The following is a 26,309-nucleotide window of genomic DNA, read 5'->3' on the forward strand; positions in this document are numbered from 1 at the left end:
AAAATGGTAATACTTTAAACCTGATCCTTTATTTGACAACAGTCACTAAAATTATCTAAACATGGTACAGACTCAGTGACATTCAGATGACAGCTCAGACTGGTATTGTAAGGAGTTACCTCGTCACTCATTCACTTATTTCTTAAGCAGCTCTTTCATTTATTAAATTTTGCTAATCATAATTTGTTTTTATCTTACCTATAGCTTTGACTCCCTGGTATTTCAATCCCTCGCCTATGCTAATCATTAAGCCAAGTCAACCGCAAATACCAATTGCAGAAATGATCTGGAGTATTTTTCACCAAAATTAACATGTTAATAAAAATGTTATCAAGAAATAAAAGTCGGGACTGCCATGGTGGCGCAGTGGTTAAGAATCCGCCTGCCAATGCAGGGGACACGGGTTCGAGCCCTGGTCCTGGAATATCCCACACGCCACGGAGCAACTAAGCCTATGTGCCACAACTACTGAGCCTGTGCTCTAGAGCCCGCGAGCCACAACTACTGAAGCCCGCCACGCCTAGAGCCCGTGCTCCGCAACAAGAGAAGCCACCGCAATGAGAAGCCCGTGCACCGCAACGAAGAGTAGCCCCTGCTCGCCGCAACTAGAGAAAGCCCATGCGCAGCAAGGAAGACCCAACACAGCCAAAAATAAATAAATAAAATAAATAAATTTTTTAAAAAAGAAATAAAAGTCAATTGGTGTGGGGAGGGGAGATGGTGGCCAACAACGCATGCACTTGATCAAAAATATCTTCACTTAATCAAAAATATCTTCACTTAATCAAGACATCACAGCATATATACTTTTTAACTTTGAAAATAAGACATGAACACACTGGAAAGAGATGAACTGAGAAGCTGGCAGCTGAAGTGTTCTTTTTTAATCATGTTTAATAAGCACAGTAAAGGCTAGAAGCTGAACATGGGAAGAGTTTAAAGAATAGTGAATAAAGTAAGAAGATAAAGAAATGAAAAAAATTAAGAGAGTAAGGATGAGGATATCCAAAATGCTAAATATAAGTCACTTAGAAAGAAGAGAAAAAAAAATATTTGGAAAAAACGTAAATGTGACCTAATTTTTAAAAATTAAGCACAAAAGTTATTAAATAATTATATTTAGGATTAACTTCTCTCTACTACTTATATCTAAGTATATATATTTGATTACAATAAAAATTAGTTAGAAATATCTAAATTCTTTCAAATATTTCATCATAATTACATGAAGTCACTTTTTCAGATTATGTGAATGTTCAAATTTATCAGATTAAATTCTACATGTTAATAGAAGGTTTCTACTCAGTTCTACTGACAAATTATATTTCAGAAGATCAAATTAAATGGTTCCTTCATGATCTGTTTTCTGTGTTGTCAAACTCTACAGGAAAAATTTCCCAGAACAGAGTGGTGCTTCCTGAGCAACCAGAAAACTAAGGAGAAGTTGTTGATATTGGGATAAATCATATATATACAGTGTAGTTAATTCTATAAGCAATTAAGTGAAAAATCAGTTTGTTTCTGGATACTCAAAAATAAGAGATATAAAAAGGAGGAAAGCCTTTGTACTAATTCACAAAGTAATCATCAAAATATTGACATCTGAAGGTATGCAATGACCGTACCTGAATGCTATAACAGAAACAAATTCCCAGTGTGGCAGAGGGTGTGTTCCAAAAATGGCCACAGCGATATTTCTGGCCCACTTCCTTTTCCAGAATCTTGCCACTCCCCACTAAGAGGTGAAGTCTGTTTCCCCTCCCCCCAAACCTGGACAGGACTTTGGACTGCCTGGAAGAATAGAATGTAAGGGAAGTGATGTTGCATGACTTCTGAGTCTGTCTGTCTGCCTGTCTGTCGGATTCTCTTTCAACACTTGCCCTTAGAACCCCACCATTCTGTGAAGAAGCCCAATCTAGCCCACAAGGAGATACCACGTGGAAACGGGCAGGTGAAGAGGAAGTAAGGTCCAGCTGACAGCCAACATTCGCCACCATTCATGTGAGTGAACAGCCTTCCCATGACTCCAGCAGTCAGCCTGCAAGTATTCAGCTAGGGCTCCAGACTTCATGGAGCAGAGAAAAACCATCTCTTCTGTGCATCCCTGAATGCCTGACACACAGGACCCACAGGCAAAATAAATCACTGTCATATGCTTCTAAATTGTGGGGTAATTTATGTCGCAGCCTTAAAAACTGGAACACTTCATTTTCAAAAAAAATCTAAAATTTTTTAAATATGAAGGAAATAGCAGTATTTAAAGCAAAAACTGATTACAGCCATTTTCATATACCAGGAAAGTAGCATGATTACTATTCATTCATTCAAAAAACAATTCTGTGTGCCAGATACTCTGTTTAATGCAGGGGTGGTACAAAGATGAGTGTAAACTGATATAATGACTGCCCTCTTGGAGTTTATAATCTAGGGGGAGAAAGGACTTCAATCAACTATTCAGCTACACAAAGGTAAATGCAACTGTAACAAGGAGAAAGGCCCAATATGCACCAGTAGTGGGGGAATTTGATCTAGTTAGGAAGGTCAGAGAAGGCTTCCCTGAAAAAAATGACACTTGAGTTGGGGTAAGTATGAGCAAAGGAGGCAAAGAGAGGAACAGGGGAGAATGTTCCAGACTCAGAGAACAGCGATGTGCAAAGGTCCTGAGACAAGAGGTAGCATGGGTACACCATGGTCTGAAGGAAGGCCAGTAGTCATGCAACGTCACTTCTGTTGCATCCTATTCTCCCAGGCAAGCCAAAGTCTCATCCAGGTTCACGGGAAGAAAAATTAGCCTCCACCTCTTGATGGAGAGTGGCGAAGGTGAAGAGAAAAGAGCAAAAGAAAGTGTTGGAAGAGTGGATATGGAAGTATATGAAGGTACAAGAACACGTAAGACAATATCCTTCAGGCTTTTATTGACCACCACTCAAAGAAAGGAATACATCTTACACTGCAACTTAATTCACATGCACACACACTCAATCAAAATCAGTTTCACAAAACAGGAGTTACCTTCACTACTTATCATGCAATCTACTATCGTCTATTCTATCTTTGTATGTATTTGTCACAACTAAATTGATTTTCAATGTACTAAAGGGTCACAACCTGAAGTCTGAAAAGCACTGGCATAAGGCCTAAGAGGGTAAGTTAAGGAATTTATCTCTATGCTAGGAGTAATGGGAAGTCACTGAAGAGTTTTAAACCCCATGGTAACATAATCAAATCTGTGTTTCCAAACTCTGGTTGAAATAAAAGAGAAAACAGAATGCAGAAGAAACAGAACGAGTATAAGACGAAGTGGGAGACTACCAAGGAAAACTGGGCAAGATATGATAGTAGCTTGAATTATGATGATAGTGGGGGTAGAGGTGGAGAGAAATGGATGAATTTCAGATACTTGAGAGTTAAAACTGATGGAAGTGATTAACTACACACTGAGGATGAGTGAGGTTTTTGACTCTCAAAACAAGATGGGTAAGTAGTACCATTCTCTGAAGAAACAAAGGAAGAAACCAAGTATAGAGCAGGGAAGACAGCTCTTGCAAACAAAACTGACTTCTAGTTTATGGTGATTGCTCATTGGGGTACAGTAATTTTGAAGCACATTTAGTGAAAAAAAATATTTTAATAACTTCACAGTCCCAGATACTGTGTTCACTGAAGAATAGTTGAGACTAACACTGGATGAGGTATCACCTTTTATCACCATGGGTGTACTTGCCAAAGACTGGACACAATATACTATCTTGAGGAGCTAGAAATAGCCCTGAATTTTTGCTTAGCTAGTTTATTAAAACTGGGACTTAGGGCTTCCCTGGTGGCGCAGTGGTTGAGAGTCCGCCTGCCGATGCAGGGGACACGGGTTCGTGCCCTGGTCCGGGAAGATCCCGCATGCCGCGGAGCGGCTGGGCCCGTGAGCCATGGCCGCTGAGCCTGCGCGTCCGGAGCCTGTGCTCCACAACGAGAGAGGTCACAACAGTGAGAGGCCCGTGTACCGCAAAAAAAAAACAAAAACAAAAAAAAAACAAACAAACCTGGGACTTAGTGGTGGTCCTCAATAAAGAAGTTAAGATGCCAAATTTTCTTCCACATAATTCAGAGCCAAGGTCGGCAAATTATTGCCCATGGGCCACATTCTGCTTGTTCTCTGGAGCACAGCCACCACTCACGAGCGGCCAAGAGCTGCTTTCATTCTACAACAGCAGAGTTCAGTACTTACAGCAGTGACTATATGACCCAAAAGCCTAAGGTATTTACTGCCTGCCCTTTACAGAAATTAGTTAAGTGACTCCAAGGAAGGAAGCAGCCAAAGACTTCAGGAGACAGAAATCTTGGCGTAGAATTTCATGAGCGCTTCAGCCACTAATCTCCTACCTATGTGACTCAGAGAAGGATCCCAAACACCCTCCCTTCAACAAGGCCTTGAGGAACCCATGGGTGAGGAACATTGCTCCAGCCACTCTAAAAGTGCGCTGGTGCATAGAAGATGCTGCATTTTAAGTGGGCTCTCTGGTTCCAGCAGGGTATCAGGATTGTTGGGGTGGCAGAAGAAAAAAGCAGCACTTCATCTCCAGAGACAAAGCAGGCAGAGTAACCATAAGAGGCAGCAGAGTCAATGTCATAACCACTGACCTGTAAGGCCCTATAATGCTGCCTGAATGATTTTGGGACTTCTAAGGTTAAAAGAGTTATGCGAGGGCTTCCCTGGTGGCGCAGTGGTTGAGAGTCCGCATGCTGATGCAGGGGACACGGGTTCGTGCCCCGGTCCGGGAAGATCCCACATGCCGTGGAGCGGCTGGGCCCGTGGGCCATGGCCGCTGAGCCTGTGCGTCCGGAGCCTGTGCTCCGCAGCGGGAGAGGCCACAGCAGTGAGAGGCCCGCGTACCAAAAAAAAAAATAAAAGAGTTATGCGACTCACTACTTCATTTCTATAACAAAAATCTCCAGATCTTGTAAACAGAAGCCTGACTCAAACTTTCAGTTGTCATAGCCCACAGTCAATTATCAGACCTCACAGCCCCTGAAGGTATCCTGATACCTGAGGCCTGGCCCTTGTCAAACGATCCTATATCCTAATATCACAAATAAAAACTTTTGAGTCTTCCTCAAAGTCCTTTCAATGAGACCTGGAACCATTGACCAGAGAAGTATGCCCTGGGGGGGAGTAAAATACTCAGCCCATTGAGGAATGAACAGACATTGGCTCTTGGGCACAAACTCTCAATATATCTCTTAGGGAGAAACTCTTGTGTTTATGAACTGAGATATGCCCAAAATATTTTCAATAGTAATACAAAAAAGAAAGAAGCAGGAACGATTAGAAATAATCCAAATGTTATCCATTGGAGAATGAACAAATAGTATTATATTTATAAAATGGAATACTGTGCTGCAAGGTGAATGAAAGAGATACAACTCCCTACAACATGAATGAATACCACAAATAATGTTGAGCAAAATACGCAGGTTGCAAAAGAACGCATAGAGTATGATTCCATTTACCTAAGTTCCAAACTTAACTACATATTGTTTAGGATTACACACATATGTAGCACAACTATTAAGAAAAACAAAAGGCAATGAGATGATAAATATAAAATTCAAGATAGTGCTTACATTTCGGGAAGAAGCAAGAAATGGGACTAAGGAGAGACATAGGGGCTTTACCTATATTTGTTCTGCTCTGTTTCTTAAGCTGAATGTGGTACACAGATGTTAATTTTATTGTTCTACAAACTGTAGCTATGGTTTCTCTTTTGTAGGTTATATATAATTCATAGTTTCTTGAAAACAATGATGTTAATGGAAAACATCAGCAATCCCATATTGACAACACTACCAACAGCTCAGATCCCTCCAGAACAAACATGTGAGCCACCCAACCAATTAAGAATCCTAAGCAGATGAAGTATGGGTTGGTCAAAAGGTTCGTTCGGGTTTTTCCATAAGATGTTACAGAAAAACCCGAATGAACTTTTTGGCCAAACCAATGTTAATGAAAGGTAGGAAGGAGGGTAGAAAAGGAAATCATGAATACTATCTCTAGTCTCATGATTCTCTGAAGAAACACCCTATTTCCTTTCTTGTGATGTCTTGTATATCTTGGATATTGTCTATAACTAATATCCTCCCCCCCATCTCATTGACTTATATGAGGTAATATCAAAATATTGAGTTGGGATAGCAGCAGAACTAGAAAAAGAATAGACATCACCCAGAGATCCTGACTTGGAACAAGATACAATAACTCAGGTGACAATGGGTAACCTCCTTCTGAGGAAGACGATGAGTATGTCTTCAGAGGTATCAGAAATGTTAGCATTGATTTTGGCAGAAAGATGTGTAATAAATACTTGTCAGATTTTGGCTTTCCGGTACCTGAATGCACGTTACATAAGAATAGAGTTCCCATCACATGAAGCTTGGGGAGAAGCAGATCCTACCACTAGTCACAGAAGGTTAAAAAGGCCAATGTCCACTCTATCAGCCCTACTGTAAGCTAAACCATCAGAACATGACCTTTGCTTGGCCCAGCAGTCCCATCCAGGGCCTTAACACCAGTTCCAGTGACACAACAAAGCAGAGAAGGTAAAAGTGGTACCATCAGTAGCAATGAAGCCCAGTTTCTAGGGGTGGTGTTTACCACATCTACTGTGAAAAGTTTGGGGCAGTGGCCTGAGAAGCTGAATGTCTCCATTGATCATGGTGGTGGCAGTACCATTCTTAACGGCCTGGTCCTGTGGCCCTGTGGCATAATGTGGTCTGGATTCTAGCTGCTTCGATTCCCTCATTCTCTGAGCTCAGTTCTGCAGCTCTACCAGAGGTTTTAAAGGATATCCAATATATTTTTTTTAATTCCTTTTCCACTAAAATAAGACAGACATTTTCTTTTCCTTCCCGACAATATCCCGACTAAGTCAAGTGTGTATTTTTCACTCTCTATATATCTCAGTCTTTATGAAATTATGTAAACCCTCAATATTTGAAGAACAACTCCAAGATTCAGTCTCACGCCCAAGTTTACTGTATGCTACTTTATTTACTAATATATTTCCTCTTTCACGTATTTATATAATAATAATCTCAACCATTTATTAAACATCTAATCTATGGTCATCCCAGTCAGAAGGAGTGATAAGTATCACCTAGCATCCGTAGAGGGTTTTGTACTCCAACGAGCATTTACATTTACATTTTCTCCTTTTGGACATAGCCAGTAAATGCAGCCAATACAATGTCAGTGATCCATCTCTTACTTCACTTACCACAGGGCTCTTGTTAACATCAGTAGCAATGAGGCATAATTTCCATTAATTGAGCTCTAACTATCAGAACAGCGCTGGAAGTTTAGTGTGTGTCATTCCGTTAAGTTCCAAACCCTCCCACGTGCAAGAAGGTCTAAAATGATAACAGAAACACAGAGCACCCCATTGCCAGACTCCCCTTCTCCACACACCACAACAAAGCCTTCTTCTATAATCGTTTAGGATCACTTAGATGGAGTACTGGAAGACTGCCATTATGATTCTATAATTCTGTCTATATACTCAGAATAATCCCATGTGTCTGGGACACAAGCTAAACGGACATTTCTACGGATTAAAATGCAGATATTTAACCAAGATTGTCTTTCTAGGATAATTTCATTTATAATAAGCATTGGACAGGTTCTCTTGGCACCAAATCTGACACACACAACTCCACTAACTTGACACCATAAGCTAGAGCAAAGGGAATTCATAAACAGAGAATTACAATTTGAATATGGTTCTATATAAGCAAGTGAATTAGGGAAGTGGAAGAGAGGAAGAGAGTTTAGGAATAAATAAGAGTCACTAAGTAAAATGCTGAAAAATCCCAATGACAAATCACATTGCCTATGCCTATACTTCATTTTATATATATATCCATGTACACATGTTTAGATAATAGGTAAGAAGAGTCAGACAAAGTTAATCAATATTATTGATAAAATAATTGAAACAGGAATAACATAAGGGAATAGCAACCTGATTAGAAGAAGTACCAGCTAGAGAAAAGTTAATTCAATCCAACTTACATATACTATTTGACTAATTTAAATATTAGCCAATCGAGAGTTCATGAGAAACAGCTACACTGCAAAAGCCATACTAAAAGAATCTCTATGCTATAGTAAATATATATATTTGTAATTTTTAAATTGATATTTCAAATCTTTTGTTGTTGTTTTTGCTTTGAGGGTTTTTTGGTTTTGTTGTTGTTTTGGCCACGCCTCACAGCATATGGGATCTTAGTTCCCGGACCAGGGGTCGAACCTATGCCCCTGCAGTGGAAGCGTGGAGTCTTAACCACTGGACCACCAGGGAAGTCCTCAAATCACTTTTTTAATCCAGCTTTTTTTTGTTTGTTTTAATTTATTTTTGGCTGCGTTGGGTCTTCATTGCTGCGTGTGGGCTTTCTCTAGTTGCAGCAAGCGGGGGCTATTCCTTGTTGCGGTGCGCGGGTTTCTCATTGCAGTAGCTTCTCTTGTTGCAGAGCACAGGCTCTAGGCACGTGAGCTTCAGTAATTGTGGCACCTGGGCTCAGTAGTTGTGGCTCGCAGGCTCTACAGCACAGGCTCAGCAGCTGTGGCGCGTGGGCTCAGTTGCCCTGCGGCATGTGGGATCCTCCCAGACCAGGGCTCAAACCCGTGTCTCCTGCATTGGCAGGCTGATTCTTAACCACTGCACCACTAGGGAAGTCCCCTTAACCCAGCTTTTAAAAACCAGCTGTGGGAGATCCCACAGCACACAGGCTAATGCAAAACTCATAGTACAGGAAATTGAGCTATCTGTTCACTTCTAGAAAAACAAACTGTGACTAAGGAATTTTATCAATCACCATATAAGTTACAAAATGTAACTTGGATAATATTAGATGACTTCTTTTATAAATATTGCCAGAAGTTGGCAGCCCAGTTACATTCGGTTGTATAATTTGAAATAGCAAGATGGCCATGGAGGTTCATAAATCTTTGAAACTCAAAAATACTGCCAGAAGGTGAGGAAAAAACCGCAAAGCAGCACGGACTGACTGCCACTAGAAATTTCCTAGAGAGAAATGTCCCAGGTTAAACATTAGACGTTGCAAATATACCAAGTCCATGTAGTTTTCACTCTCCCACAGGCCCTTACCACTTAGTTTTGTCCCCAGCTAACAGGTGGGCTGAAATCAACCTTATTTCAACAAACCAAACATCCAAACTATGTAATCATGGGATGACATCTGAGCTTGATCTGGCTGGCTGCTTAAAAAGGAGTCTTTCACAATAATAAATGGGAATTTTCATTGTTGACCAAGCTAGATACTAAAGCACACCACCTTTATACTTCAGGCTGAAATAAACCAAATGTAAATAAATCGCCCTACCTTTAAAAAATGCCTCCACGCGTCCATTTTGAAGGACACAGAAATATGTTTTATTTTGGACACGAAGATAAGATTATCAGCCTACTACCTGTGGGACACGGACCTTTTTAGTTGTTCTCCAATACGGTGATAGATGTAAGCTGAATTTCACATACATTCTCACCTATGCCTTAAACAATGCGGCACTTGAGAGGACAGCTAGATGTTTGGGGGACAGTCTGAGGCCAGGGACCTAGTAGAACTGAGAGTCCCATGGGGTCCCAGTCCAAGTTCCTGCCTTCATTAGCATGGTGTTCTCACCATGCTGTTCCACGAGGAACAGTCTAAGGATTTATTGCTGCTCTGTGCTACTCTGGATCTCTGAAACCAAGTTTCCACACGTTAGGCATTTAAGATTACTCCACGGCACACACACACAAATCTGTTCTTAATTAAAGAGAAATATAATTGAAACTGTTTCTATATCCTAATAAAAAATGAATGCATCATCATAGATGACCTTACGTGCTTGTTTATTATTACTGATTCCTCTGAGTTTCACTTCCCTTATTCCTTTAACACCTCACTCTCTTGGGTTTTCTTTTCTGAATGTACAATGTGTGGGGAAAAAAACCTGAAACATCTCTTTAGATGGTTGCTGTATCTGTCAAGGAGGCTACGCTACAGTTCCAAATACAAAAACCACATTCCAAAACAGGAATATTCTCCAAACCCTTTACTTTCATGGTGTGCCTTCAAATTTTGTTGCTTTTTAAAAATTCTGACTGGAAGTACCAGCAATCACAGCACCGCCTGCTTATTTACACAGAAGAACTCTCTGCAACTTGAGAAATCACAGCGGAAGGTACCAGCACGGATTGCTGCCAGTTACCTGGGCAGTTTCCTCCCACACACTGCTCCCTCCATGAGGGGCTGTGATGACAACCTGGGAAGTAGTCCTTCTGGGCTTTCCAGGAAGACTCTGACGGCAACCTAACCCACAAAACCTGAGGTTAGAGGGAAACCTCAATTCACCTCTGCCATTTTGGTATGAAGCTGAAATATGCAAGTCAAAGGAATGGATTTATATTTTAAAACAGATGAACAGAAGATACGACACTTTCTTTCAATAAATGCTTAGTAGTCTTAACCAAGTTTTTTAAAGCTTTCTTTCAATCTGACTGAAATTCTTCAAACTTCACACCACAGCTTAATTCTTTTTCCCCTTTTCGGTACCCAGTTATGATGGAGAAGACCTAGTCATATTCTTTATAAGCATTGAAGCCAATTATTAATTAGGTCTAAATAAAAAATCTCTCCCCTTGGGTTAACAATCTCTGGTATTATTTTTCCCATCTTTTACACTTTTTCACATAGCGTTTCTTTGAAAACTCTTTTCAGCGTCCTCTGACAACAATTACCTTGTTGTAATTTCTGATTGGCACATACTCAGTGTCTTTTTATATCTGTGTGGCTAGAATCTAGCGCACTGCCTGGCACTCAGCAGGCTCTGGATAAATATTCTCAAGAAACTGTGAAATCGTACATGAGCAGCATTCAGTAAATGGTTGAGCATAATTTGTCTTCCTTGACTATACTTTGCTATTTGGTCACATTTTCCTATTATTCCTACCATGTGGAAATAATCATACTTCCATCATGAATTGTCCCTTTGACTCACAAGAAAATGCAATAAGCTCATTCTAAAAATTATCCTAAAATGTGAACCTAAGTATTGATTTTCTAGTAGATGCACAGTATCCATCAATGAAAAGCTTGGTATACCTTGGCAGAACTTCAAATCATACGAAATATGCCTAAAATTCCATCTTCTGTGTTTCCAAATCTCATGCACTGTAAGAACAAGAAGTTCTGTTGGTGTTGCCAAAAGGGCTTTATTTTAGTGGGGCCAATGAAATGTCTTACTGAGAATACTTCAATACTTAGATTTAGGGATATTTTTAAACACACACAATTAGCTAGCAATTTATTTTATTAGATACTTTTTCTATTTTTTCTTAAAAGGTTGATAATTTTTGTTTTTTTTTTTTTTTTTTTTTTTTTTTTGCGGTACGCGGGCCTCTCACTGTTGTGGCCTCTCCCGTTGTGGAGCACAGGCTCCAGACGCACAGGCTCAGCGGCCATGGCTCACGGGCCCAGCCGCTCCGCCGCACGTGGGATCTTCCCGGACCAGGGCACGAACCCGCATCCCCTGCATTAGCAGGTGGACTCTCAACCACTGCGCCACCAGGGAAGCCCCGATAATTATTTTATAACTGGTTATTAAATGTCTGTCTTTGCTTAGAACAGCTTATTACTATAAATAGAAAAGATATACATACCCTAATTTGCACATCTTCCAATTTCACAGACATTCTAAAATCATGTCTAAATGCCAAATAGAAAATGTAAGATATTTGGAACAAATGCCATGGCACATGTTAATGGAGAAACTAAAATCACCAGTCTTTTAGCTTTTGATCAGAGCTGAATAGGGTTATTAATGGATATTTTTCATTAGACCAATATTTTCCAGGTTGACATAAACACTTCTCTCTTTCTTCCTCTTGTTCACACACATACACACACACACACACACACACACACACAGTTCAATACTGAGAAAAGTGAAAAGACAAGAAAGCGTGAAAGAAAAATGAGGGACTTCCTGGTGGTCCAGTGGTTAAGAATCCGCCTTCCAATGCAGGGGACGTGAGTTCAATCCCTGGTCAGGGAACTAAGATCCCACATGCCGCGGGGCAACTAAACCCACGTGCCGCAACTACAGAGCCCTCGCACCACAACTAGAGAGAAGCCCTCGCACCACAGCGGAGGATCCTGCATGCCGCAGTGAAGATCCCATGTGCCGCAACTAAGACCTGACACGGCCAAAATAAATAAATATTTTTTGAAAAGAAGAAAGAAAAATGAAATATGGCCAGTTTTGTTCTTCAACAGAAAACTCTGTCTTCCTAGAGTCTTGGCAAGGTCATAGACACCTTGGAATCACCATGACCACTGATGTGAACTGGCTGTCCTTAAAAGAATGCTTCTCACTTAGCAGATACATTAGAGAGATGGGGGAAAGGTGTAAAATAAAAGATTGGAAAGGGGCTTCAATTATTGTTGGAAGAACTCACAAAAGTGGGTTTCATTTTCTTTGATTCTTCGATAAATGAGTAAACTTGACTAACATAATCTGGAAATCTTTCCCCAAGTTAGAGAAACAAATATTTAGGAGTTTAACTATTTTGTAGTTCCCCCTGTGAACTCAGAATTCCCAGGCTAAAGATTAGTTAGTGAAACCACAGAGCCCCATGCCTTCCTGCAGTAAGGTTAATAATTACACCCAATCTAATGTCTAGAAATCCATTCCCAACCCAAAGCCTTTAAGTAGCAAATCTCATAGTATGTTTCACTGGAGATGGTGCCTAATGATTAAACTGAAATGTGAAGTTTTGATAATGATATTCAAAATCTTAAAGACATTCACTGGGTGACTGACCAGAAGTACAACCCATGTTCCCACAAACTTTCCAGACCAGGCCAAGTTCTGAGGTTTCAAAAACTCACTTCCTTTCTTTCCTCCCCTCCAAGGTACTCCTACAATACTCTACCCCATTAAGAAGAAACAACGGTTATCCAAAGTCTCCATAAATGAAAATCTAAACTGAGAGAGGTGTATTCAAGAGGATCCAATATGATGTTTATCCAACGAGGAAGCTTCCACGCCTTGGGAAGACATTCATTAGTGTCTTTGGATTTTAATTTGAAGATTTATTTTTAAGACAGCAGCTCGGGACTTCCTTGGTGGCGCAGTGGTTAGGAATCCGCCTGCCAATGCAGGGGACATGGGTTCAATCCCTGGTCCGGGAAGATCCCGTATGCCGCAGAGCAACTAAGCCCGTGCACCACAACTACTGAGCCTGAGCTCTAGAGTCCACGAGCCACAACTACTGAGACTGCGTGCCACAACTACTGAAGCCCGTGTGCCTACAGCCTGTGCTCCACAACAAGAGAAGCCACTGCAAAGAGAAGCCCGCGCACCATAACAAAGAGTAGCCCCCGCTCACCACAACTAGAGAAAGCCTGCGCACAGCAGTGAAGACCCAATGCAGCCATAAATAAATAAATTTATGAAAAAGAAAAGAAAAAGAAAGAAAAGAAACTGGAGTGGGAGTAGAACAGAGAAGAGAATGGCAGAGGGGAAAAAAAAGAAAGAGGAGGTCAAGAAGCAAGGTCAAAGACTAGAACCTGAACTGGCATATAAGACCAAGCTATTTTTAAGAATGAGGAAGTCTGATATTAAGTTCTGAGTTGTTGGCACTTCTAGATTACCTATAAAACCCACTTCATTTCTACAAACCGTTGGTAAATTTCACCACACACAAACTTGTGGGAACGGGGTATCTGTGTGTATATCAATGAGAGGATTTCACCTCTGAGTTGGTGGGGCCTTAAACAAATACAACCTGTAGAGGAACAAGACAGTCCATGAACTCAGCTCATACTTTGGAAGCAGAAGCTCAGGCAAAGAGGTGAGCATGAGGTAATAATCCCCGCAGGAGTTCACAGAGGTCTTGGGAAGAATGTAGGACATTCCAAAGGCTAAGTAATGGAGGTTCAAGCCAATTTTATCTTGACCATAGGAGATGGACACCTCCAGCCATTATTCAGGTTACAACTAGCAGCTTAGGTGTTTATAACTCCAGGAAAATGGAACAAATTTTCCAGAAATTAGGAGTTTATTGCTCCTCAAAAATTAGTTCCATTATTTCCTGACCCATTATTGAGAAAGTTCAAAAACTGTTTATCCCTTAAAATGTGGGCTTTTGAGCCAAAGAATCCTACAAGTTCTACAACAAAGATCAATGTTGGTAGAGTTAAGAGTAAGGCATGGCAGGCAAGGAAGGCTAAAGAGTAGTCAACTCCATGAGGACAGGGGCCACGTTATTTGGTTCTCAGGTGACAAGCACAATGGCTGGCACATAGCAGTCACACAATAAATCCATGTTAAATGAATAACATTCATTTAATATAGCTCCAAATTCTAGTAGAGACAATAAATGAATCACACAAAGGTTTAACTCAACTAATTTTATCCCTGAAACAAAAGCTAGATAGATAGTGGCCATGAAGACTTTTAAATTATTTGAGACATCCCACACGTGAAATGCAGAATCACCAGGCACGCTTGAGGCAAACAGATGTCTCCCTCAACCGTGATAAGGAACATTCAACACTATAGAGAATTAAAACGACTACCAGCCTATTAATGCCAGGTACTCTACAGAATTAGCAGACCTCCGAGGGACGTACAATCCAACAGGCAGCTCTGACACATGTGTTAAAGCCTAATCAGTTGATGGCTACCAGCAACAGGAGCAAGTCTGTAGTCAGACAAAATCAGATTTATTGATTTGGTGCAGCGAGGAATGGCACTCAGAGAAAGCACAAAATGACGCTGAGAAAGACGGAGAAGCGAATCATCTTTTGTAAGGTTTGGGCTCTCGTTGAAGGATTCCAAGGAGGGTCTAAGGGAAGCCGATTCAGTTCTGGAGTGACTGCAGTTTTGAGGTGAAATTAGATGTGGGGGTTAACTAGGGTTTGTTCTGAGGTGAGGGTGATTTAGCAACTAAAGATGTCCAGTAGGGAATTCCCTGGTGGTCCAGTGGTTAGGATTCCACGCCTTCACTGCTGTGGCCCAGGTTCAATCCCTGCTCGGGGAACTAAGATCCCACAAGTTGCGCGGCGTGGCCAAAAAATAAAAATAAAGATGACCAATAAAATATGAGAACAGCAAAGCAGGTCTGGAGTGTCAGCCGCAAGTAAGCATTAATCACTGAAAGGGAGGCCCTTATGGCATCTTACAGCTGCTGCATAACTGGGAGAAGCAGTGTTCTATGATAACTTTGCAGCTGGCCTAACTTTGCAGCTGGCCTGCTATGTGTCTGTCCTCCAAGCCTGACTAGTGGCAAGGCTGCCTTTGTTGCTTCTCCATCCAGCTTATTTTCACTCTGTCAGAGACAGCCTTTGATCTTCACACAGATACAAGTATTAAACAATCTTCCTTAATCAAGGAGTAGAAAGGGACATTCTCAAAACCTTAATCTAAGAGAAATGGGCCAAAAATAAAAGATTCTGTTATATTTAAAATCTTTTCAAAACTGACTGACCCATAAACCTAATCCCATCTACCCTTCTTCCGTCCTCCAAGCATCCCTCTAGCCCAGCACATGTGCCCTGGATAATAATAGTTGGTTTACTTCCCTGTCTTCTCCCCTGGACTCCAAACTCCAAAAAGAGAGGGGAAGTACTCATTTTATACCTGGTGACTCACAGCTCCCAGCGCATCCTAAGTGCTATGTAGCCAAGCTGACTGCTTGTCTCCTCTGTCCAGAATGGCCCTATCCAAGGCCTCTTACACAGTGAAACAGATTTTGCTCTCTAAATAAGTGTTAAAGAATGTCATAATCTAAAGGATTCACTCCATGGATGAGACAGGGAAGAGCTGATCAGCCAATCAGCAACATCTACAACTCTAGGTCAAAGAAGAAGGAAGCTTCCCTTTGAAGAGCTCACGGATGGCTTTGTTGCCACCTGATAAAGTCAAAAGCACTTGAAATAAACAGCTCAACACAAATGGAGTTGAACCCCTACCAAACTGAATCGCTTATTATGCAGTACTGGAGATTTTCGTATATCTGTCTTTTCAGCAAGACTGTAAATTCCTGGAGGTGAGAGGTTACACATGTCTTGTTCATTTTGCTCCCCTGCTCTCTGCCTACCATGCTGCACGGTACAGGTGTTCAATCATGTGAAAGCAAAGTGGATACAGCAGAAACATAAGAAGACCCTCCTTCAGTTAAAGGGAAAGCGTAAAAGCACAATGCGGGCTGGTAAGCAAGAGGAAAGGTATCCCACACGCGGATCAGAGGCCCCCAGTGCATGAGGACAGAGGGCTCCATAGACGGCTTCCCTGAAAAGGAAAGGAAGAAGCTGGTGAGTGGACTTGGAACATGGAAACATAGCACGAGATCTGAAACTGGGCAGAGAGGAGCGGGGAAAGGAAGCAGAGAGAGGACTGGGAAGACAAAAATAAGGAGATGAACTACCAAGGTCAGAAGATGAGAACACTGTCTTTGTTAAAACCACCACCAGGGGCTTCCCTGGTAGTGCAGTGTTGAGAGTCCGCCTGCCAACGCAGGGGGCGCGGGTTCGTGCCGCCGTCCGGGAGGATCCCACATGCCGCGGAGCGGCTGGGCCCATGAGCCATGGCCGCTGAGCCTGCGCTTCCGGAGCCTGTGCTCTGCAACGGGAGAGGCCACAACAGTGAGAGGCCCACGTACCGCAAAAAAAAACAAAAAAAACACCACCAATGCAGGGAAAGCGGGAAGATGAAAATATAGCTCAACACAATGACTGGGGAATAGGGGTAGGAGTCCAAGGGGGGAGCCTAGAAGGTCTCTTTATCTGGATGTTATTAAAAGCAAGACCTGGCGTCGAGAGGTAAGGAAGGGCTCAGAGCCCACAGCGCAGCCCAACTTTGGAGCAGGTGCAAACCACAGTCACCATTTTGGTTTTCTTTCTCCCATCTCCTTTTTCTTCTCTGTCTTTCCTCCGCTTCCCCTCCCCCTTCCTCCTGCTGCAAAAAGCGTTGGCCACATAAGACCACGTACTTCTTTCAGGTTAGTGGAACAGATGCATTAGAGTTCTGCCTTTGTCTGTCCTGCTGACATGGCTACAAAGAAGAGGAGGAATAGGACTAGCTGTCCTTTCAGTGTCTCTTCAAACGTGAGTTTCATGGCACAGAAGGGCAATGACAGAAACCACAGCAGAACCTGGAACGTCAAGATGACATGCGCATTCTTGTTACGTGACCTGCAGTCAGCAAGTGGATACCACTGCGTCTAAACTATTAACTGTCTAAAGAACAAGCAAACTGTATCATGGACTTGGGCGGGGGGTGCTCCGGGAGGACGAAAGGAATGCTGCTGACCCCCAGCACCCACTGGCTGGGTTTCCTACCACATGCGAAAACCTAGCCACAGCTGTGGGACCCAACCCCACACGTCCTACAAAACCCCAACAAACGGCAAAAGTCCTTCTGTTATAACGTGCACTGTGAATAATCAGAATTAATACGCTTCAAGCAATTAGAAACATTGAATCATCTACCTCAATGTGGAGGCTTTCATTAGGTAACCCCAACACTGAAAACTTAAACAATATGAAATACGTCAGATTTGAGGGAAATGTCCCCAGTTTTGATGAATAGGTCATTTTACTAACTCTTCATACTGAAACATCTTTGAATAGACATTGTTTGTGCTACTACTGCATTGAAACTTCTTCTCTGAAACAACTCTAAACTCTCCAATTCTATGTATTCATGTTCCCACTTCAAAATTATTTCTGTGAATCCCTCCCTGTGATTGGGAGAAAGATGTGTTATCTTCCTCCAAAGAATAGCAGTCATCAACAGTATTTTACCAGGTGTGCACTCTTTTCTCAGTAGACACAAATGGTGAAAGGAAATCACCATCTTAGATCAAGAAAATAGAATCTGGGGCTTCCCTGGTGGTGCAGTGGTTGAGAGTCCGCCTGTCGATGCAGGGGACATGGGTTTGTGCCCCGGTCCGGGAGGATCCCACATGCCGCGGAGCGGCTGGGCCCGTGAGCCATGGCCGCTGAGCCTGTGCGTCCGGAGCCTGTGCTCCGCAACGGGAGAGGCCACGACAGTGAGAGGCCCGTGTACCGCAAAAAAAAAAAAAAAAGAAAATAGAATCTATAATATTGTGAAAGGCCAGTGTCTGTCAAGAATGTTCTCAAATTTTGAACATAGATTGTCCTCTAACTTATAAACTTGTGGAATTCTAAAAGTCTGATGGTTAATCACTTGTGAAAAAGAGAGAGGTATTTCTGCCCAGTAAGAACTACACACACAAAAGTGAGGTTCTCAGCTCAGCCTACAAAAGCCTTTCTGACTTGTGCTCCACCTAAAACAGCATCAATAAGACTGCAGAACCAACAGAGAAAGTGATATCTCTATGGGAAAATGCATTCAGAGTTCCTATTTGGGATGCCCGGAACCCAAAACTCTCCCTTGCTGGCAATGAAAACAGGGGTCCCCTTGCTCAAAGCAGGCTTTGCGTGTGGTCATGGTGTGGACTTTGGGGAGGAGGGTGTCTGTGTTGAAGATCAAGACTGGAAATGCAAGGGACTTCCCTGGTCCAGTGGTTAGGACTCCTCACTTCCACCGCAAGGGGCACGGGTTTGATGCCTGGTTGGGGAGCTAAGATTCTGCATGCCACGCCGCGCGGCCGAAAAGGAAAAGACTGGAAATGCCAAGTGAGGGAAGTAAATACACTGCTGTCTAGACTGGGAGGGAAGTTTGAAGGGGACAAAAGTGCGAGAGTGGGGCTTGGGTGGGTGAGGGAAAGTGCTGAAGGTCACGGACAAACAGAACAGTTTCTCACCACCTCCTCCCACCTGCTCTGCATCCCCAAAATGACCCCCTTTGGAAGACTGCGAGGGGAAGGACTGAGAAGAAATGAAAGGCTACAGCAGGATCCATGCAGTTAGAGCAAATGAGAAGGTGCAGGAATCACCAGTAAGAAGTAAAGTGCGAGAGATAGTGTTCTAGAAGAGGGAGAGATGCTGTCTTCTAGTTGGAGATAAGGGGTGGATTTGTCACATGTAAGACATGCATTCATAAATCAGAACCTTGTCTGTGTGGCCCGTGCACAGGCCCCAAGTAAAGAGAAATCAATAGTTACTGCTCCAAAGCGGAAGAACAATTAGCAAATTAAATTCACTAGAGTCCTTGTGAATGCTTCTTTCATTAAGGATAATCTTTTTTTTTTTTTGCAGTACGCGGGCCTCTCACTGTTGTGGCCTCTCCCGTTGCGGAGCACAGGCTCCGGACGCGCAGGCTCAGCGGCCGTGGCTCACGGGCCCAGCCGCTCTGTGGCATGTGGGATCCTCCCAGACCGGGGCACGAACCCGTGTCCCCTGCATCGGCAGGTGGACTCTCAACCACTGCGCCACCAGGGAAGCCCAATCTTTTTTTTTTAAGTATATTCCAAAAATTTTTTGCACACCTCTTGCAATTTGCCAGACCCAATGTCTTCATCAAAGACACTGGAATCCAGAGTAAATATACACTCATAATTTTTTTGGAATTCACACATTTCAAATCCTACTGCAGAAATTTGGCTTCAGTCACTAACTTCAAGAAAGGTATTGATAGCTTACTTCAAGCGATTGTGTGTCCTTCAAACAATATTATATCCAGAACTAATACACTAATGTCTTTTCTTACTACTTGTTACAGATACTAACTAGCAGTCATTCTTTACCTGTAACATAAGCACCACCTGAAAAATTTATATTTTTGTCTACGTTAAGCTATAAATCTTATCACTTTCATAAATTATCAACTTTTCATACACTGAAAATCAAAAATACAAACAATAATATTTTAAATAATGTCTGGGATTACCATGTTTTCCCACAAATTATTTGAATGATGAATTTAACGTCACGTTATTAAAAATACTGCACAATTAAAATTTTTTCTTACGTAGTTTTATTTTTTTTTCCTAGAGAGACCCATTCGTTCCTGTTGGGCATAAACCCAGCATAGGAGGAAATGGCCAGAGTTGAGGGGTCTCCCTGGGGCTCTGCACTACAAATGAGGAAAAACTCCTTTCCTGTTCGTCATTTCTTCACTGGCAGGACACACCTACTGGGAGCACTTGACTCTGTGGGGTCCAAATGGGAGGAGGGCAAGTCTGGCTGGTGAACAGAATCCCAATCTGGGTTTAATTATCATTTTCCCTGTCTCACTGGGATGTTTAAGGCTGTTGCCTTAATTTTGTTTTTAATCTATTTTTTCATCCATAAACTAAGGAATACATCCTATAGAATACCCACTAGAGATGATTCCACTAGGGATCAAGATGCTATGTGGAACAGAGTGGAATGAACATCTATGTCACAAGACTCATAGCCAGTCTTCATGCAAGCTTCTGGTGACCACGCTCAAGTGAACTTTAATGCAAGTTAATATGGAGGTGTTTTCCTGATATCACAGGAAGTCTTAACAGGCTCCTTTGAAAGCCTCAGGGCCAGTCAGAGTGATCCCGGCCATTTCAGACATTGGACTGTCAGAAGCAAGTCAGGGCAGGGGATGTAGTTTTGGCAAAGGTTGGTATCACGGTGCTCAGAATCTCTTCTCACTTGACAGGGAAAATCCCTATGGGTTTCAACCAGAGAACACGCAGCTAGAAAATCGGAGAATAAGAGCATGTTGTGTCTAGTCCTACACATCTGAGGACACCTACTCGGTCTGTTTCTGATAATGATCCACAGAAAGGGTTATCTTTGCCTTAAAACATCTAATGTCCTGTTTATATACATTAGACAATTTACCTCGATTAGAATGTCTTCCAAATCTCTAAGACATAACATAAGAAACACAAAGCAGCACTGTTACTATTATTTGCATTACCTCTGTATTCACAACTTCCATCGGTCTTTTCTTTATTTCTCCTATGTCCAAGTAACTGGGGGAAAAAAAAACAATAAGGGCTTCTTTTATTACTTTTGAATCAGCTATGTAAATTGCCTTTTTAAAAATTATTAAAATGTAAAGCCAGCCATAGGAAATACTTAAGTCTAAAGCAAAAATCAATAGCTACTAATTAAAAGCCATTATAATAACAGGAACTGCTTTCAGGGCTGATACATGTCCATGCTAAACTTCAATGAAATTGAACTCTTAGAAATACATACTTCCATTGGGGAACATTTTTCCCCACAATGGTCAGCTACTTACTATATATATGGTATTTCTTATTTTTATAGCAATTTTGATATAAAGAGTGGTTTGTGTGTAAAGCTGCTTAACAGTTAGTTCTATTAATCACAGACTTTAGGCCAAAGAAAGTAGTACTGATCCCATGCATTAGAGGAACAACTGTGAAAAGCTGGGAAATCTTTTTTCCTGGGAGAGCACTTTAATGATCCAGAATGCTCAGCCATGTGGGATGGATGGTTTAGGCACTGTTTCGGCTAAAATACAGATGGGTAAACTAGTTAACCTCTGGAGACCCCTATTATTCCATTACTATTTGCTACATATATTAACTAGTGATCATTCTTTAGCTATAGCATAAGCACAACCTAAAAACTTTATACCTTTGTCCACTTCAAGCTATCTGTCCATCACTGTGATCTCGTTCCACTGTGCTTCATACATAGAAGGTGCTAAATAAATGTTTTAATATTAAATATAAATCTAGGATTTAATTTATAACCATAGATAGAAAGATAGATACATTCTCTACCTCAACTACCATAATTGCTGAGTTGCCAAAAAAGTTCATATTAGAATTAATTTTGGCTATGTTTTATTTTGTTGTTTTTTGGATAGAACGCTTTACTTAATCCATACCTCTGCAAATTATCATGTATTTCTCTTACATAAACAGTATTATACAAGACAGTGAAAATTCTCCCTCCGCTTAACAATAAAATGGGTCTTTCGGAAATCTTCAGGGACTGATTTCTGACATAACAATAAAACATTCTAACTGTCATGTGCAGGAAAGTGATTTCAGGTCCACATGTAGTAGAGTCAATGTCCCAAAATGCATAAGGAAAACTGGGGAAAATAACAATCTCTAGAATTCTCTGCTATAAAATAAAGGTTTAATAGCTACCTGAAGTTTAATCACCGTTTCAAAAATATTAGAAGGAACATGAGTAAAAGATATGCAAGAACAAAGTTGATCATTTTTATTTGAAAAATATTTTTCCACCATTGTTATCTTCCCCAACATCAATTAGGGTCTACATGGCATGAAATTACCCTCAATATCTTTTGGGCTTTCTTTTGTTCTGCCAGTTTCTTCATTTGTTATGTAAACTTAAAACTGCAAAGCTTCAAATATATTCAGCATTTAAATCTTCTTGGCTTTTATCATTATAACCATAGATACTACCACTTTAACACAAATAAATATTCATCTATCAGCATGGAAAATTAACCATGGACACTGTTATTACAAACTCAGGGTTTCTGTGTGTGAGTTAAAAGCAAAAATAACCATGCAAATCTCTTATATATAAAGAGTGATTTGAAGTGCACTTTCTATTTGGTTTGGAACTGTACCTGTTTTTATCTTTTGAGTTGGTAGCACTAAATAAACAAAAGAGAATATGAAATATTAAAGTGAGTCTGGAATTGCAGATTTACATTCCCATGAAATTGCTTCATATGAAAACTATTTAACTTAAAAAATTAACGAAGTATATAATGAAAGGAACTGGACACAGAGATGCTTTGCATTTATAGCACTTCGTTGTTTACAAAACACATTCACATCCATCCCGTTTACTTTCTACAAGACTGTGAGGTAGGAATGGTTATGTTCCTTTTCTGTGTTAGGAAACTGACTAGCTGTGTCAAGTGAATTGCACAAGGATGCAGAGCTAATAAACAGCTCAAACACAAGTCTCCTGACTCTCAGCTTTAAGTTCTAAGTTATTTTGAAGTACAGTTTCATTTGGCTCTTTTCTAAGGAAGTTAGACAAAGCATACTAAAGGAGGTTTCAGGGAAGGGAAACTAAATCCAAATGTATCCCTCACCTCCCATAAAAAGAACATCTGGCATAACAAAAAAGCAGAACTCCTAGAACTCAATTTAAACAAACTTACACAAGCTAGGATGATATTAGATAACTTTAGTGATACTTGGGAAAATAGTTCTACACGATCAGAAGTCACAAGCATAGATTTTATGGTAAAGGCTTTTTTTCCCCATCCTGAGGCCCAAGCTGAATTTTAATTAAAATATTATATTAAAAACTATGGGGGGAAAATACCTATGGAATATAGACTTACCATACAATCCAGGAATTCCACTCCTAGGTATATACCCAAAGAGAAATGAAAACTTATACATACCCAAATAATGAAAACTTGTACATACCCAAAGAGAAATGAAAATGTTCATAGCAGCATTATTCATATTAGCCAAAAGTGAAGCAATCCAAATATCTATCAACTGATTAACAGATAAACACAATGTGGTATAGCCATATCATGGAATATTATTCAACAATAAAAAGAATGAAGTACTGATATATACTATAACATGATAAGCCTTGAAAACATTATGCTAAGTGAAAGAAGACAGAAACACAATAGGTCATACATTGTATGGTTCCTTTTACAGGCATACCTCATTTTATTGCACTTAACAGATATTGCATTTTTTTACAAATTGAATCAGGTTTGTGGCCACCCTGCATGGAGCAAATCTATCAGCGCCATTTTTTCCAACAGCATTTGCTCACTTCATGTCTCTGGGTCACATTTTGGTAATTCTTGCAATATTTCACACTTGTTCATTATATTATATTTGTTATGGTAATCTGTGATCAGTGATCTTTGATGTTACTACTATGACTTGCTAAGGGCTCAAATGATGATTAGCATTTTTTAGCAATAAAGTATTTTTTAAATAAGGCATGTACTTTTTTTTAGACATAATGTTATTATTGCACACATAATAGACTACAGCATAGTGTAAACATAACTTTCATATACACTGGGAAACCAAAAAACTCCTGTGACTTGCTTTATTGCAATATTCACTTTATTGCAGTGGTCTGGATCAGAACTTGCAATATGTCCGAGGTCTGCCTGTATATAAAATGTCCAGAATAGACAAATCCATAGAGACAGAGAAACTAACCACTACTGATTAGTGGTTACTAGAGCATGGGGAGAAGGGGAAACTGGGAAGGTACAGGGTTTCTTTTTGGAGTGATGGAAATGTTCTAATATTAGTTTGTGGTGATGGTGGCAAAATTCTAGGAATCTACTAAAAACCACTGTGGTTTATGTTATGTGAAATATATCTCCGTAAAGCTATAAAAAAAAACCCTATGGAATATTAAATTCTACCTGTCCTACAGTACCCACTCCCACAAGGAATAATTTCTCTCAACTCCCATATAACTTTAACTATCTTTCTAATTGCACTCATTCTTTTGTACTTTGCATTAAAATTACTGGTGTGCATGTAGTCTGTCTCCTGTTAGATTGTGAACTCCAAAAGACAAGGAGTCCTGTCTTATCTTTGTTCCCTTCAGAGACCTAAGCACAGTTTGCTGATTCACTGAACGCCCACAATAAGTGAGTGCCCTGCCCCAGGAACTGGGGATAAGCACCACTAACGACCTCTGTCCTTGAAGGTTTAACCATCAAGTACCTGGTGACAGACATGTAGACAAATACAGCAAGCCAGTAAACTTTTCCAAGCATTAAGGAAATAACATAAACGTGCAGGAGGTGGGAGGAGGGTCACAAAGTGGGGTGTGGTCAGTTCTACTTGGAATTGAAAGGTTGAAAGCACTTTTCTTCATGGGTGACAATACTTCCAAGTGATTTTTAAGAAGTCTTCATTTAAACTCAAATGATAGGTTCCAACATTGTAAATCAACTATACAGCAACAAAAATTAAAATGAAATAAAATGATAGGTTCCAAGCAAAAGTGGAAAGAGAAAAAGCAGAACAGAAAATGCCAAATATCTAGCATGACATTTGTGTTACTCTTTCCAAATAGCTAGTCACGGAATACTTTTTTTTTTTTTTGATTCCCACTCCTTATACACACATTTAAAGTCTGTTCCTACTGCTCCGTACGTGAACTTTCTTTTCCAATCACACTTTCAACCTCTGACCCCAGCCGCAGCGGGAGCCTTGAGTGGCATCAACCCGCACAGTCACAGCCCCTGAGCGCACCGAGGTGTGGGGTGAGGCGGGGGTTATTCCATTCCACCTTAGAACCCTCTGAAATGACGGGCGGTGGGGATAGAAGGACTCACTTGAGTTTCTTGAAGGCTTCCTGGCCCCCAGCCACGTAGTTGCCCCCGGTCTGGATCTGGTCTAGCTTCCGGATGCGGTGCCCGGTCCGCGGGGTGTAGATGTTCCTGACGGCCCCAAAGGGCGCCTGAACGCCGCCCGTCACCTCCCTGAGGAAGGCGTCGAAGCTGGACACCTTCTTCTCGTGGAAGACGAAACGGCGCCCCGCGAAGAAGGGGTCCCCGTTGCGGTACACCAGCACGCTCTTCACGACCGGCTGAGACAAGTGGCTGGACCTGGCGCTGCTGCCGTTCATCTTCCCCACGGGACGCCGCTCCGGCTCGCTTCTCAGCGGGGAGGCAGCTCCGCTGCCCCAGCGGCCTCCCGGCACACGCGGCGCGGAGTCGCGTCCTGAAACGAACGGGCAACAGACAAGCTCACGGGTAAAGGCGAAGCAAGTGCGTATGCCGGGCTTTCACCCCGCGAAGACCCTGCCGCTGCAGGACACGTTCAAGTATTTCACCAGAGTCTGCACAGCCAATCAGCAATCGCGGTGCGCGCACGACACCTGTTTCACTCGCTACCGGCAGAATCGGGGTGTAACCACCTCTGCACAGGAGCCGCGCGGGGGGCTTGAAACAGGCAAACTTCGTGCGCCCGGGAGGGAGGTGGGAACACACACACACACACACACACACACACACACACACACACACACACACACACACACACACACACACACACACACACACACACACACACACACAGACACACACACACACAGACACACACACACACACACACACACACACACGAATTATAGAATTATAAATGTGATGAAACTTCTTTCCTCGCCTGCCTCTCTCCCCTCTCAATCTTCTGTTTGTTCCCAAAGTAATTAGGGTTCCGGCTGGAATTGCCCAGATTTTTCTTTGCGGAGAAATAAATACCTAAAGTGCATTGAGAGAGTTTCCCAGACCCCTCCCCGCTCCCCAGATGACCTGCACCGCCCCGCGGCGAAGCTCCCATGGGCATCTTTTGAACACATAGGGCAGA

The 26,309-nt window shown here is 41.6% G+C and overlaps 1 protein-coding gene across 1 annotated transcript in view; it reads right to left on the minus strand.

Moving 5' to 3' along the window:
• DCDC2 (doublecortin domain containing 2) overlaps nt 1-25,584 on the minus strand; it is a 153,932-nt gene extending 128,348 nt beyond the window's left edge. Inside the window, exons 1-2 of the mRNA XM_082663549.1 lie at nt 25,277-25,584; nt 20,888-20,942 (exon numbers count right to left, since the gene is read on the minus strand). Of these exons, the coding sequence (XP_082519675.1) occupies nt 20,888-20,942; nt 25,277-25,569 (348 nt within the window). The 5' untranslated portion in view covers nt 25,570-25,584. The remainder of the gene's footprint in view (nt 1-20,887; nt 20,943-25,276) is intronic.
• Nucleotides 25,585-26,309: the final 725 nt, after the last annotated feature.

The sequence above is a fragment of the Grampus griseus genome (genome assembly GCF_964374135.1).
Source record: "Grampus griseus genome assembly, chromosome: 10".
NCBI classification, from domain to species: Eukaryota; Metazoa; Chordata; class Mammalia; order Artiodactyla; family Delphinidae; genus Grampus; species Grampus griseus.